Here is a 17,289-nt window from a genome sequence, read left to right on the forward strand (position 1 = left end):
AAAACTGATGGCGGTCCTAACGTCATATGTAAATGGTTTCTTCAGCATGTAAAAATGCCACATACATTTGACAAAAATGCAAAAATAAACATAATTAAGTACATTTTGAACAACGTGTACAAAATATTTGAGCAGAGGGCGAAAAAATTCGTAAACAGAAGAAACCGAAAGCAATTTTAAATTACAATAAAACTTTGAACACACAAAATTCAATCAAAACATAACAAATAAACATTGAAATCCACACCAACATATTACAACTAATTTATATCTATTAGTATATATTTTAAATAACTGTCTATCAGTGGCTTGGTTTTGAATATGATCTTACAATCTTTCCCCTATTCCGTCTTTTCGTATTGCAGAGTTATCTGCTCTTGTGAGCAGGTATTGATTGTTTAGTTTGTGTGAGAAAATTACGTCGTTTTCTCAAAAAGGTATGACGTTACTCTCACAAACAAATGACGTAACAATCAATACCTGCTCACAAGTGCAGATAACTCTGCAATACGAAAAGACGGAATAATCTTGATTAACAATGAATGCTCTGTCGCAGTACCGAAAGAGTGATAACAAAGGGAGACAACTCTTATAAAAATTTTACCTCTAAATATGAAAGGAGGTGAAGCCGGATATTCCGTTAATATTGAAAAACAATGTCATGATGTCTATAGTGCATGTATCAATCAAGAAGTTTTTAAATAAATGTTATCAATTATTATTAATTGGATAGTCATTTCGATGATGGTCTTGTATAGTTCCCGATTGTAATGGAAAGGTCCCGAGTTCAATCCCGACTATTTTCTTGTTTTATTTCACTCTATTTTCAAAATTCCAATCAATTTCAAACAACTACAATTCTGTAAAATGCATGACAGTTAGTGATTTTATGGAATATTTCTCTTGCAAAAACTTAAACAATTATTTGACAATAGTGACAATAGTAATACATTTGTATTGTCTATCTTGCTTTTATCATTGACCTGAAAGTGACATGTCCCTTCAAGTTATAAGAACTCTTTACCATGTTCTCTATAAGGTGAGAAGGATTGCGATATATAAATCTTAATTTCAGACGACATGCATTATATAAGTACTTATCTATTTAAAAAGAGTTTTAATATATTGATTTAAACTTTAAGCCTACATATATATATAGCTCTCTTTGTAGGTAGGGTTTAGAATAAGTTTGAATCAATATATTGAATCGCGGTGTAAATAGCTCTCCTTGGTACTGTTCAAATAACACAGATCATTTAATCAATAAATGGAACGAATGCGTCTTACAAGTTAACTGATATACATATACTTGTAACTAACCAGGTTTTTTTTGTATTGTGCCATTTTCGTAATATATGTACAATCTTTGTTGCTCCTCAAATTTTGATGTGCATTAATGTGCAGTGTAACATCCATGCTAAACAGACTCGAACTCGAACCACTGAAAGACAGACGTTGTGAACACAGACTAGTACTGTTGTTTAAGATCGTCAATGGGCTAGTAGCCATACACGCTGACGACTACATCACAGTCGGCCGTACCAACACACAACGATATCGTGTAACACTGAAAACTACAGACACTTTCTTCCCACGTACACTAACCGATCGGAGCGCTCTAAAAGAATCCTCCATCATGATCAGTGCAACTACGGTCGACCAATTCCGTAGTAGCCTCAAAAACTAACTTTTACTACATTCCTCCTCCCCGGATGTGATATTCAATTTATGAATTTTATCCGTAACCTTACAGATACAGATACAGAATATTGTAGCGTGATATAATGTTAAATTGTATCGTGACGTCATAATGTATCACTTAACGTGACGTCATCATTTTCAGCGAAACATCAAAATAGGAACTCAAGATTGTGATACGAGATTAAAATCGTTTGAGACTATCATGACTTAAACGGATGTGTTGTTCTGTCTTTTATAATTTCAACCCTGTATGATCAAATTCAAAACAGACTTTTGATCTTCTTGAAATAAACGAGCAAAAACTTTCAAGAAAAAAAAAAATAACAAAACGTATACGATCGATCAGGAACCCGCAAACATGCATCCTACCGAGATCAGGTGGAATGGCCGAAAGGAAAGTACAACCATTTTAAACAATATTAAAATTTACATAATTCTTCCAAATCATTGACAAAAAGTGAATTTCTATAAATATAACAAATTAAAGAAATAACAAGCATATTATATGACGGTTTCAACTTCATCAATGGTGCAGAAACAGTATCCCTTGAGGAACCTATCGGCGACACACTTTGACTGGGTGCCATAGCGATTGGTCCGACTTATATCATCAATGATTTTAAGCCGCCCATCCGTAGTCCGCACAACAGAAGACTCGAATGTCGCATTTCCGGGCGTAGTTCTCAAGAAAATTAGATATTTCTTGTCATCTTGTTTTTCTGGAGTCGATATCCAATTGCGTAATGTAAACTTCAGTTCTTTATCAGCTTTTCGTTCAAGGTTATTTGTAACAATCCGGGCCTCCATGATCTCGCCTAAAGATAACTTTGCGCATCTGTTCCGAACCGGATGTAGTAAATTATTAATACTTTGCAATACAAAGTCAGCAATAGTTTTTAGAACTGGATCTGTTTTGTTAATGGGTTGTGACGAAAAGCACGCGCAATAATGCTCTGGTATCATAGCATCCGCACATGAGCGCACCTTGGGAATACGTCTAAAAATACTAACGGCTCGTGGCGCGCGGTTGTTGGCTCTGACGTTACTCGTCAAATTATTATATCTCTTGTGTAGCACGTCACGGATCGCTTCATATGTATCGAATGTCGTTGTAAGCCTTTCTTCATTTGCTCTTAAATTTTCAGCAATGGCTGGGTATTTCTTTTTCAACACGTCCGGTATCACTATGGAAACAAAAGGCATCCTATCTTCAATACGTCCTACATAGGTGTTTCGTATTTCGTCCACCCTCGACCCGTGATCACTGAAGAAAAGCAGTACAGTTTTATCTAAATGCCCTTCCACGTGCATCCATTTTATAAATTCCATGAAGTCATTATCACCATATTCTAGAAAATTAACGTAATTGTGAGCCAGTTCGTTGAGCCAGGTAAATGCAAACTTTCGTTTACCTTTGTAGGCGTGCACAAACTGTTTGAAGTAATCAACGATCAACATGTGATTGGGTCGGTTGCCGTAACACAAAGCGGAGGACTTTCGTAGCTTCATCGCCTTGGATTCCAAGAACATGAAGACCTGGTCTATCGTGTACTGCATTGGCTGAATTTTCCTCATCGCCAGCCAATAGGCTCGACTGTAATGTGTGGTTGGCGGTTTATCAAACCCCATCTTCATAACCTGGTTAATGGTGGCGATCTCGGGCCAATCCTCGCCGTGCATGGTGGCGTAACCATTTTTCTCGAAGTCGTACCAGATAAAAGGATAGTTGTCGGCATAATCGGTGTCAATGTTGACATGTTTATGACCAAACTGGGTTTTTCCAGTCAGTAGTGCTAAAAGATTGGGGAAAGTGTGATCGCCCACTTTGTTGTATCCCTTAAACATATAACCCCCGAGGGTTTCCGTAATGTACTTCACTGTTTTAGGGAGTTTCCGAATGGCTGCTAACCGTGAAACTGAGTCTATTCCGAACATAAGTACACTGAAATCTTCGTCCGTTTCGTCTTTGATTACTCTTGTTTTCTCCCTAGACTTTCTGTCTATTTTCTGGTGAATATTTTCATATACAATTTTTCCGCCCGGACTTCGACATCGGACGACAAACGCGTCTGCCGGCACGTTCACTGGCCCATCAAAAGCTACTTCGACTTCAAATTTCACCTTGAAATCATTTACCAAGTTAACAATACTGTAGACACAGTCTAGTTTTCCAGTCTTTGACGGGTTATATACGCTTTCGTTGAATCTCAAGAATCCAGAATCGTCCACAACGGTAAGCGTAGAGGTGGGATCACAAACAAGCGGAGGAGGATGCCAGTTATAGAATTTCATGATAGTGGGGTCATTCGGGTCAATATCGGGCAATATACATTCGCTATGTATATCATTGTGCATGAACACATAAAGCGGTTCCTGGAAATACTTAAAATAACCGTATACCATAAAAAACCCACCTAAAAACATCAGACCTATTAATTTTTTAGTACTTCGTATCCCATACAGGCCAAGGTAACGGGGACCTGTCCTTAAAACTTTCATGTTGTAACCTCCAATTTGTTTAAGGCAATGGAAACAAACTATTGCTTACAATTCAGGACAAAACTTTCGTATTAAGACGGAATTAATCCTTAAATCCAGATACACAAAACAACAACGTTGGCGATCACTTGATATAATCTCGCGATAGTTTGAATCAGACTCGGGAATTCGGATACATCCCACGTGACTGCTTTCTTTCCCGGTTTATTTAAGGTCTCTGATCTTTGGTCCTCGTTTAACGACGTTAATCTTGAATTACACGTGAACCATCATCCTGTAACAAATAAAATTCAGCAAGTTAAAATAATGCAGACATAATACATTTGCACATGCATAAGGGGTCGTTTGAACGCGATTACTCGGATACAATACTCCCCTTTTTATCATTCACGAAATATATATATGTAGATCATCATTTTTCCATGATGCATAAAATAGTTTGTCTATCTCTGAAAATGAGAGATAAGCAAAAGGTTTCTTTAAAATATTGTCAAAATCCGGCACATAAGATAGTATAGCTATCACACTGTCGGTGACATACATTTTCCGAGTTTTCAGTAAACAAAATTCGATATATAATTAGTGAAAATTAGATATCAGTTCAAAATTATTAATTTGAAACTATATAAGTTCAAAAAGTAAATACAGAAATAAAAAATGCAGACAAACAAAAACCAAATACATTAGTTATCCCCTTTTACAATATTCCCTAAGACCTTTGAGAATCATTTATAATTTTATTAATTAGGGCTTTTCACAAAATGGTGAAAAGACCTATTGTTTTTGCAATGTTTCTTCTTCTTTTTCTTATTCTTTTGTCATGATTTTGTGGCTACCTAGTCTTTTGAATGGAAGCAGATATTTTTCAAGTGTTACAAGTATAGTGTAGGTCAACGTCAAAAGGTGTCATTTCAACGTTTCCAAGTACACTGTAGGTCAAATATCTAATATGGCCGCCAATAACGTCATAGGTCAAAATCTAAAAATGTACGGCATTCATGTAGTTGTATTTATTTGTAGATATTCCTCGGTGCTAACGTTTTCTTATTACATGTTAATACAAAAGAAGTCAAATAAAAATCCTCGCTGTTGTGTCAAAGGTCACCAATCTTTCAACATGTTTTTCTGTAACATCCTACGCCATTTTGAATATTTTATCTGATCGTTTTGAAAAGGCTATTCAAAACGATCAGATAAAATATTCAAAAGCCGACAAATATTTAAACCGTTTTATTGTGGTGTTCTGGTTGGGAGATTTTATCCAGTCTACGTATTCATGCGCAGTCATCCTAAGCCAAACTGACTTACCACCAGACGACAGTGAGGATATTGGGTTCTGGGGCATCATGATATGGTTATTGCTAAATGGTTTGATAAAAAAAAACATTTTTAAAACTGCCCAGAAAAATATTGTATGGAATATGTGTTTAAATCTAACACCAATGTAACTAGGCACTGTATGGTAGACATCTTTGTTTTGCAAGTACAATGTAGGTCAGGTGTAATGCATACTCTCATAAATAATAGAAGGGCGTGGCCCATCCTCGATACTCCTTGGGTTACGTTCACTCGCAGTATCGAGGATTGGCCTGGCCACACCAAATGAAAATATAATAATTGTACATGCGAAATACCATGATATCTGCTTTATAGTTTATTTGATTCACTTTTATTGAAATCAATTATATTCTGCGACATCAAAATATTAATTCTGAACATGAAGAAATGAAAATTAGAGATTAACCTTACGACGAAGCCCCAGGGACCTGAGGATTTGTTACATCTATATTTGGACCTAAACTAAGGTGTTCAGAGTAATTTTACATGTTTTAGGGGTTTAGATCGATGTTCGGCAAACATTACACCCCAATGATCATATAAACGGTATATATGATCATTGGGGTGTCATTTTAATCAGTTTAGGTCAAAATATAGCTGTAACAAATTATCAGGTCCCTGTGGACGAAGCTCCACACTTGTATAGAGCTCGAGGGCTGCTGTAAAATCTGTTCAAACAACGTCACAACTCAGACACTACAGGATATAATTATGCAGTACGTATGTAACCAAGATAAACACAGACTTACAATGCAGTATTGAGTACCGCAGCACTGATCAATCATTCCAAGGTCATATATTAATATGCGCCCACATATCTCGTAGATAATTCGAGAATCGTGCGGTTGACTGACATATTTCATGGGCATTTAATCGAGTGGTTAACACTCCGGCCTTCCACGCAGGCGGCCGGGGTTCGATCCCCGAAGTCGTCGTACGCATGGAATATTCAGAGAAAGTGTTTTTCTCCTGCCCATACTACTCCAACAACCCATGAGGAGTATAAAATGCACACACGCAGGCATACACACCTAGGGAGATATTAGCCAGGAGGCATAAGTCTAGTAGTTAGTGCCTGTTAAGGCAGCTCTTGCGAATTCCTAAAAAATTGTATTGATTATTCAGGGACTGGTCTGTCTCGTTCAACCAGACTCTTGTTGTCTGAGCAAGCAATCAAGCGTCTGGTTGAATTAGACTATACGAGAGATTGCTTTCCTGCGTGTGACGTCTTTCACTTATCACGTAATATAATATCATAAATTGTTGTGTGTGTATATTTTATAGAATATAAAACTGGATATCTAATATTAGGCTGGCGGGGTTTCGGTATATGTATTATTTTCTTGTGTATGGACTTTGACTTCAGCAAGTCTAAATTGTTTTAGTTTTAAAGCTCATCACTTCCCGTGCCATGGCTGCCTTCTTATACATTCCATTTCTCCTTGTATCGGGGAAGACCAGAAACACGACTCTTCAACTTGTAAGATGAAAAGGATTGTCGACTAATTAATTACCAACATAAATAATATTAATACTAAGATCGTCCATTTCTGAAGAAAATGGCAAGGTGGAGGTGTTGTGTGTGTGTGTGTGTTTTTGTGTGTGGTGATGGGGGGAGGGGTCAACATCTATGTGAATCTAGAATATATTGCCGAGTGTGTTGAAATATTATTTCATTTTCTTGTTGGCTCAATACGAAACAACCAAAAAGTATCTGAAAAGTGTTCTGATTGAAAAGGAATCAGTGGGACTTACAAGACCAGAATTCGAACCCTGGACTTAAGATTGAGCTACATGAACCTGGTCAACGAAAAGCGTCCTGGTCTAAATGTGCTAAGGTTACATCGAAACGGAAGTTACCAGGAGGTTACTAAAAAAAAGGGAAAAACACAATGCAGTCGGACAGGGATCTTTAATTGGGAAAGAAATCCATAACTCATTATCCCTTGGTCTCGGTGATATGTGGACAACGGACTATTTTTTTGTGTGCAATGAAATTATTCTGCTCCATTGATCAACCTGTTGTTCCACACTTCACAGGTGCTTAAGAAAAACCTGTTGATAAAGACAGTTCATACTCGCCTTTATTCTGAACATTGACATGTACATCTAAACGGCTTCAAGCTTCACGACTTGGCCATAGCACAATGGAATTACGCAACCATTTTTTCCCCTCATATTTCACGCGATATTACTGATAACACACAGCGATAAGTTCGCCACTAAAGATAGAAAATAGAAATATGTGAGAGAGAAAATAGCCGATATTGGGAGAGTGACGAATCGACGCTTTAATCAGAAACCTTCAGTTTAGTGTCCTCTGACCCTGACACCAGACTTAAGACATTTTGACAGATACATTGTAGATGTCTGGGCCAACACCAGACATCCCACAAGAGTTTTCTCAAAACTATATTACGAATAATATGTTTACTCTGCAAAATGCAAACATATAGGAAAAAATATCATATTGTCTTCGGAAACGGTGGAGGGAGGGAACGCCGAATGGAAAGTTTTCTCGCGCTTTTCATTCTTACATATTCTTTGTATAACTCCTTACAAAACATGCAAATTTATATACTTGTGTACTTGAATAGGGCAATATTAGTTTTATAATTATAACGGAAGATATAACGGCCTATCATCACGAAAACATTCATACCAGAACCCATTCGGAACTCCTCGGGTAGCTTGTTCCTCGTACACTAACGAATACACTAGTACTTGGCAAATAAATTGTGTCTGGTCTTTTTTAAGACATTCAAATAAACGGGAGAGGGAAAGTCAACATTTGTAGGTACATGTTAGACAGTCACACATCAAATATTTCATTCCCTACGATAATTGCATAAAAAAAATATTAAAACAACGTGAACGAATCCGGGCTTCTTACGGTATGATAATTGTTCACTAACACGACCGGTCTCTTTATTCTGTGGAAAACTACCATAAAGTAAAGTGTATGCTAAAATTCCTCGTTATGGTTATTAAATTAGCTTTGTGATATACGGTTTTGGGAATTTGCCACCTTACAAAATTCCTAATTGATCTTATTTGTATTTCATTCTTTGTAATTAAAAGCACAAACATGATCCAAAGTTGCAGTATTAACAATCTGTACAGGGTTCGGGGGGGGGTGGGGGGGGCTTGCCTGCTGTATTCCACGTTATTGATTATCTGATTAGTTATCAAAGTTGATATACCTGTGCAATTTACCTGTACACCATTTCTGCAATATACTATAACTCAGTATCATCACAACTGACCACCTATGTAAACATGTGATTTTAAGCAGGGTTGGTGTTCAGGGAAGCCCCCCCCCCCCCCCTAAATACAACAACACCCGAGATATTTATAGATATTATTTCCTCGCCTTTCCTACTTTTTTCTCTCTTTTCGGTGATATATCTATCTCCCTCGGTACCAGCGTCCAATGACCTTTAACCTTAATTAGCTGTTGTGAGAGCCAATTTTTGCTAAGCTTATTTGTTTGCATATCGTGTTTGGCATTTACTTAACACATGCTAATCCAACATACCCATGCTAGTGAACCCAAAACCAGACAGAGGTGAACGCAGACAGTTTAGCTATCCTAACAAAGAATAGCTTGTTCGGTTTACGTGCACTTACATCGTTTAATGAGTCAAAGGTGTTTTTTTATATTTGAAAAGAGAAAATGGTTCAAAACTTGGGGATGGTTATTGGGGGGAGGAGGGGGAGAAGATATTTTAACTATACGGTCAGACCTAGAATCGATGTCATGGTCGGAATATCTGTATGTACAATAACCGTGCTATTTACCTTATGTACCTCTATTCTGCGTGTTATAATGATTTATTTAACAATACCTAGTTCTTTTCTTTTGTAAATAACAATCTTAATTTTATTTGTGTACAATACAATGTACATTTATTTATGGCTTATATGTCCTGTTCACATATTCCCGTATATCATTCTGGTTTTCTAATTATCTTATTCTCCTTTGAACAGTAATATTTACACTTGTAGCGGTAAATGCATCACATGTTGTCATCTCAATTCCGTCTTTTCGTATTGCGGAGTTATCTGCTCTTGTGAGCAGGTATTGATTGTTACGTCATTAGTTTGTGTGAGAAAGTTACGTCGTTTTCTCAAAAAAAAAGACGTTACTCTCACAAACAAATGACGTAGCAATCGATACCTGCTCACAGGAGCAGATAACTCTGCAATACGAAAATGCGGAATAAGGAGAAATAAGAACGGAAATTAAAAATGGTGAAGAGGTATGGCGCACTTGTCACTGTTTCGACATGACGTGACCAACAGTAGGATCAAAGATAATATTTCAGCATTTCTAGTATAGTACATTGTCATTATCTCCCCTGGGATTTAATGGCCGATACAAAACCACGGACAATGCGGCTTAAGTTTTCCGATAGATCTATATTGTGTTCGGCACTCCATGCCCATGATTTACATGACTCAAAGTAAATAAACTACACAAACTCAATATAGCTTTGTTGTGTTGAGTGAGCAATGGCTAGCTATACGATACCTGTCTGGGCTTTAACAGCGTTGTTAAAACCAATACCTGGGCCGTTTTCGTTTAAACGGTCAAACCGATCGGACCACTGTTGTTCGTTTATTAAATCAGGTCGGACCTAGTAATCTGATGCTGCTTTCAGGCGAGCCTTGAGAAAGCCTTGCAAGGCCTGCATACACATTTGCAGGTCCGCCAGGATTTATACCCGAAATTGTTACATTTATAAACGGTCAAACCGGTTGTTCCGCCTAAACGAACAGGCCCCAGGTAAGCTGTTTGCATGGTCATTGTAAACTAAATGACCAAGGTCTGTCCGATCGTACAAATACACCGTATTTTGGCTGATAAATAATTGCTTTTTGTATGTTATGTTAAAGGTTAAAAACTGCATCATATAGCATCTTACTTTCCACTGTAAATTATCTTGATATTGACGCTAAAATTCTTTCAAAACTAGGATTTTAGCAAAATATCTATAGGATCTTACATGAGTTTCTATCTCATATGAGAATTATGAAACGAGTCTAAATTTTGTTTGTGATTTAGCGAACCTCTGGCATTAATTTTCTGAGTCATTTAATTAAGTCATTCAGGCATTTATATATCGTTCCGTATATATATCGATATGTCGGGGAGAAAGAGCATCGGCGAATTCAAAATGCAGATTCAGAAATAAAAGGACGCAGTCAGCATGATAATCGACGGGCTATAATTAAGGAGAGTGTGCAATGCACACGAAAATATAAATATGGTGTAGAACCCGAGGGGAATGTTGGGCAGAAGAAGGAGTATGTGGTCTGTAGAAGGAGAGTGTGTGGTGTAGAAGGAAAGTGTGTAGTGTAGAAGGGGTGTGTGGTGTAGAAGGAGTGTGTGGTGTAGAAGGAGTGTGTGGTGTAGCAGGAGTGTGTGGTGTAGAAGGAGAGTGTGTTGTGTAGAAGGAAAGTGTGTGGTGTAGAAGGAGTGTGTGGTGTGTAAAAGGACAGTGTGTGGTGTAGAAGGAGTGTTTGGTGTATAGAAGGAGTGTGTGGTGTAGAAGGTATGTGTGGGGTGTAGAAGGAGTGTGTGGTCTGTAGAAGGAGTGTGGGGTGTAGAAGGAATGTGTAGGGTGTAGAAGGAGTGTGTGGTGTAGAAGGACAGTGTGTGGTGTAGCAGGAATGTGGGGTGTAGAAGGAGAGTGAGGGGTGTAGAAGGAGTGTGTGAGGTGTAGAAGGGGAATGTGAGATGATATCGTCACAGTGACTGTTTTGGTTATGGACAGTAATAAACACGCATGCACAGTGTCAATAATAACGTGTAGAACGGAATGATTTTTTTATACATGTGTTTACACAATTATTTGAAACACCGTACTTTTTATTTTCTAATATTTCCCCTTTGGCAAAGTGGAATTGATCCTGGTATTTGTGTAGCCTATACACATGTGTACAGGTATTTAAAGACTCAAGTAATCTGATTAATCTCATCTGTTACATGGCTCCGCCTGAACATTACTACGATGTTAACGAAGCCATGTAACATGATTTTGATCAGATTGAGACTCAGGAGTACGACCACAATACCAGCTGTCATATATATATGTGTTCACCTTTCTTCCACTTTTTAAAAAATACATAGAGGCAGTAATGTTGTGATAGCAGTTATAGTCTGTTTCATATATATTTGACTTGGTTTCTACCTGTGTTATACAGTACTGTCATATATACATGTAGCTTTGATATAGTCTATTTTCATCATTTTTAGCCATTTTTTTCATATCATATACCATTTTCATCAGCTAGATCTATACAAAACAGTAACGTGAAATCCACAAATATTGTATATATTTTATATACATGTACTTAATAGTATACATACAGATGAGAATGCTTTGAATAATTTAAATTTTAAAATTTAAAATTTAAATTTAAATTGATTTGAGGTGAAGGAAATTCATGTTGGAGCATTATTTTCAGAGAATCTTTTTTGCCAATGAATTCGTCTTCTGTGTAATTATTAATAACTAAGTATCACTCATTAGATTATTTTCCCCTAAGATATAATCATTATCATTAAGATTCTTTACACTACTCAAGACCAAGATGACAGAACTCAACCTCCAACTCAATCCCACCACCGTTTTCCTGGACTTTGAGACTGCTGCCCAGAACGCCATCCGCGCAGTGTTTCCAGCTGTGAGTTTTAAGGGCTGTTTCTTCCACTATACACAGTGTGTTTGGAGGAAAGTCCAGCAGACCGGACTTCAACAACTCTACGCCAACAACGTTGATGTCCGACAACTTGTACGGCGTGCCGCTGTACATGTACTGCCATTTGTTCCGTTAGACCGTGCAGAAGATGTCTGGTTCAATGCGCTGGAGGACATAGACGATGCTGATGTTCCACATGACACCACTCCATTTACAGATTACGTTGTGACGCAGTGGAGTGACTGAGATCAACAACTCTGGAACCACTTAGAGACCGAGGGACCGATAACAACCAACCACATAGAGGGATGGCACAGCAAACAGAAGAAAAAATTGGAACACGTCCACCCCAACATCTACAGCATTACCCGCGTCTTCCAGGAAATACAAGCCAGCAACGAGATAACGCGCATCCAACACGCAGCAGGGGGACAACTCAGACCAAGAGCAAAACGTTACCGTAACATCGACAGCCGCCTTAACCAACTAAAGGAACGCTTGGAGAATGGTACAACAGATGTAATCCAGTACGCCGACACAGCATCCCATCTTTTGCATTTAGAGTGACATTGTGATAAATGTGCTTGTTATGGGGAAAAAAATGGTGCTTTGCTAGAATTCCTGAAAATTATGGACTTTTCATTATATTTCACCTTTAATAAGTTAGTGCTATTATATTAGTTTTATATCATGTATCTTTGTGCATGTGTGCATTTTATGAATATGATTGATTTGATCAACCAGTGCTAATATAAGAATTCCATGTGTACATGTAATTAATTTTGTTTTATTTATTTTCATTCCCAGCTTTGCATCTATTTTTGCAAACTGTATACATGATCTCTGTCTGATTATTTTTGTCATAAATTGCTTGTAAATTGTATAGTAAAAATGTATAAAATTGGTTTAATATGAAGTTAATAAAAGCAGGTTTTCAGTTAACGTATTTTGATGTGTTTTTATTAAGTAATAACTGGGATCTTGTATATATTTATTCATAATTCCAGTAAATATTACGAAAACCAGGAAATATATATGTTAAATATTCCTATAACTAACACAGTATTTCCTATTGTTGAACAGGTAAATACAGGTAAATAATCTACCTGTACTATACCAGAACAGACTATAATGACACCTCTATTGTTTTCCTGCAGTGTTTATATAGTTCCTTTGGTCAGAAAAAAAGAGGGAGAAAGGCTAGGGGAACAAACCAAAAGGATATAGGTTTAAGCTTGAGTACGCCTGCAGCCTGTTGTATACACAAATTCCCTGACAAACCAATGCAAGCGAACCCGCGACACATGGTGACACGTTTAATAATAATGAAAATTACATAACGGTCTAAAATCACTCTCAAATATTACTGTCATTTATCCGAAAAATTAGAGGCGAAATTCTACCTGTAACAAATCGATAATCGACATTGATTATTTAAAAATAAAGGGAGACTCACCCGTCAATGTTTGCGTGCGCCTGAACAGCGTTCTTAGCGATCATACTGTTTATGGAATTCTCTGTTGCTATATATCCAATTGGTACGTTGTAAAATGATAAATATCCAATGTGACAAACTGCAGTGGTCTTCCACGTTTGTAACTACAAAATGTACGTGTGAGACACCATACCTTCTCGAATTAACAAACTGTCTGCTGAACACAGCGTGCTGTACGTATACTCTAGTGTGTATACAACAAGTGGGCCACGTGGGTTTATGGTAAAACGACCCGGGACAGTTACAAAACAGGCCAAACATTTACCGGGGATTACATGATGACTGGTTTGGGTTAATATAATGCAGGCTTACAATTTCTTGAATGCACTTATTCAATTGACGGTAATAGTAAAGGGTATAATAGAACTGTACGTACATGTAAAGACAGAGACGTATATGGTAGAGAGAAAAAGCACGGAATAACATTCCCTGCTGACTAAGTCCGTGATAAAAGATGACCCGTTATACCCTGTACAAGCAGGGACAGTATATACGTCACTGGTACAAGTAACCATCCATCATTTTGTTAGTATGATTTAACTCGCCGAGATTGGATTTTAAAGCGTATAAAACACGTTGATATCGGGAATCTGGTTCTTATGTATATATATATATGTATCACTTAGTTCATTTGTAATTATTTTTTAATATATTAAAAATTCCAATAATTAGCTAATATTGTTTTTCAAAACATCCTGGTTTACTCACTGTTATATCACTTATATATATGACTTATGTGATATCTATGTCGACATTTAAAAAAAAAAAGATGTCGACATAATCTGAGATAAGTAGATTTTGATTTACATAAACCTTCGATATTTGTCAATGTGTGTAGACATAACATAACAACACTATATCATTAGACTAAAAAATAAAAAAGTAAAAAAAAACTTTTTTTTTATGATTAATACGAACGGTCCATATAAATCATAAAAACAAAAATTAATAAAAAGTTATGATTAATTTTTTTTAGTGTATACTTGAGCATACAAGCATACATGTGTGCTACGCAACTGAGCTTATTAAAAGATCATTTATAAGGACATGCCTCCATGCGAAACGTGTAATATTGTCCATATGTATTATTGTAATCGCACACACTAATTATATAACTGTCTATAGAACACGTAGGGCTAGTTATGCCTACCATGTCATTAAACGAAGGGACGGACGGACGGCTGGTTGACTAAGGTAATTTAAGGGCGTGACGGACAGACGAACGGACAGTGTGATAACATAATGATCCCCGCGTTTGGTGGGCATATAAAAAGGAAATTAAATGCCCTGCTAGGTTTAAACATGTATACGGACACTTTGAAACCAGTGCGTGCTTGTCAAGATTAACCCGTACCTATAAGTCGGTCACGGCCTAGCTATTTATAGTGAAGTAAATATAAGGTCGCAGGGCATTGTACGCCATACAATACCAGTCATAATGGGAATTTCGCCTAAGGGTTGATAAAGCCAGATAATGTTCTTATGCTTGGTTGTTTTCTTTTATTTCAAGTACATCGGAAACCTGATCGACTGATTTTTATCTTTGACCATTACATGTACACATTTAACTTTAATGTACATGTACTTCGTCGCGTAGTTGTGGTATAATACGGGGACCGTCCGAACATTTACTATCCCGTTACAGCGACCTGGGCTCGTACCTATAGGCATCGATTTTTAGCTCGAGCCGAACTTCTTGTTTCCGTTAAAAACTGATAAAAAAATGTCAATGATTTGGAAAAAAATGAAGAGACTTAAAGCCGAATACTGTTTTTAGTGTTTTCATTTGACTTTTTGATTATTTGACGTGATTTAAGCGACTTTGTATATCGTTAAACGACTTAGTATCTCCTTAAAACGACAGACTATTTCGTTATAACGACTTTGTATCCTATTAAAGCAACATAGCATTTCCTTATGCTACAGTATATCACACAGTTGTCCGATAGGTACATGTAGTGGTTGATATGAATAAATACTATTTCGTATTTAAACTTATCCTTCTCACTTAAATATGTTTCCACATTTCAGCCAGATTTACTTGGTTACATTCTTATGTATGTTACAGTAATGAACACATCCATAACTATGTTACAGCACCATGTCTCCATGTTATAGCACCGTGTCTCCATGTTATAGCACCATGTCTCCATGTTATAGCACCGTGTCTCCATGTTATAGCACCCTGTAACTATAGTATAGCACCAAGTCTCCATGTTATAGCACCATGACTCCATGTTATAGCACCGTGTCTCCATGCTATAGCACCCTGTCACTATAGTATAGCACCATGTATCCATGTTATAGCACTATGTCTCCATGCTATAGCATCATGTCTCCATGTTATAGCACCATGCCTCCATGTTATAGCACCGTGTCTCCATGCTATAGCACCCTGTCACTATAGTATAGCACCATGTCTCCATGTTATAGCACCGTGTCTCCATGTTAAAGCACCCTGTCTCCATGTTATAGCACCATGTCTCCATGTTATAGCACCCTGTCTCCAAGTTATAGCACCATGTCTCAATGTTATAGCACCCTGTCTCCATGTTTTAGCACCATGTCTCCATGTTACAGCAACATGTCTCCATGTTATAGCACCATGTATCCATGCTATATCACCATGTCTCCATGTTATAACATCATGTCTCCATGTTATAGCACCATGTCTCCATGTTATAGCACCCTGCCTCCATGTTATAGCACCATGTCTTTATGTTATAGCATCATGTCTGCATGTTACAGCATCATGTCTCCATGTTATAGCATCATGTCTCCATGTTATAGCACCGTGTCTCCATGTTACAGCATCATGTCTCCATGTTGTAGCACCATGTCACCATAGTATAGCATCATGTTATGTTATAGCATCATGTCTCCATGTTATAGCATCATGTCTCCATGTTATAGAACCGTGTCTCCATGTTACAGCATCATGTCTCACAATGTCACCATAGTATAGCACCATGTCACCATAGTATAGCACCATAGTATAGCATCATGATCATGTTATAGCACCAAATCTCCATGTTATAGCACCATGGTATGGTCATATCACCATGTTATAGCACCATGTCTCCTTGTTATAGCATTGTGTCTCCATGTTATAGCACCAAGTCTCCATATTATAGCATCATGTTACCATGTCTACATGTTATAGCAACATGTCTCCATGTTATAGCATCGTGTCTCCTTGTCTAGCATCAGGTCACCACAGTATAGCACCATGTCAACATGGTATAGCACAATGTCACCATAGTATAGCACCATGTCACCATAGTATAGCACCATAGTATAGCATCATGTCTCCATGTTATAGCATCATATCACCATAGTATAGCACCATGGAATAGCACCATGTCACCATGGTATAGCACCATGTTATAGCACCGTGTCTCCATGTTATAGCATCAGGTCACCACAGTATAGCACCATGTCAACATGGTATAGCACAATGTCACCATAGTAAAGCCCCATGTCACCATAGTATAGCCCCATAGTATAGCATCATGTCTCCATGTTATAGCATCATATATGTTATAGCA

General features: G+C 37.4%; 1 protein-coding gene across 1 annotated transcript; it reads right to left on the reverse strand.

Annotated features, from left to right (window-relative positions):
- Window positions 1–598: 598 nt before the first annotated feature.
- LOC110465241 lies at window positions 599–13,924 on the reverse strand. The gene is made up of 2 exons (XM_021520941.1): window positions 13,703–13,924; window positions 599–4,474 (listed from the first exon to the last, which is right to left on the reverse strand). Exon 2 carries the CDS (start codon window positions 4,198–4,200, stop codon window positions 2,203–2,205), a length of 1,998 nt encoding a protein of 665 aa, XP_021376616.1. The 5' UTR covers window positions 4,201–4,474; window positions 13,703–13,924; the 3' UTR covers window positions 599–2,202.
- Between the last annotated feature and the right edge of the window lie 3,365 nt (window positions 13,925–17,289).

This window comes from Mizuhopecten yessoensis, unplaced genomic scaffold (genome assembly GCF_002113885.1).
Source record: "Mizuhopecten yessoensis strain PY_sf001 unplaced genomic scaffold, ASM211388v2 scaffold11067, whole genome shotgun sequence".
Classification (NCBI taxonomy): Eukaryota; Metazoa; Mollusca; class Bivalvia; order Pectinida; family Pectinidae; genus Mizuhopecten; species Mizuhopecten yessoensis.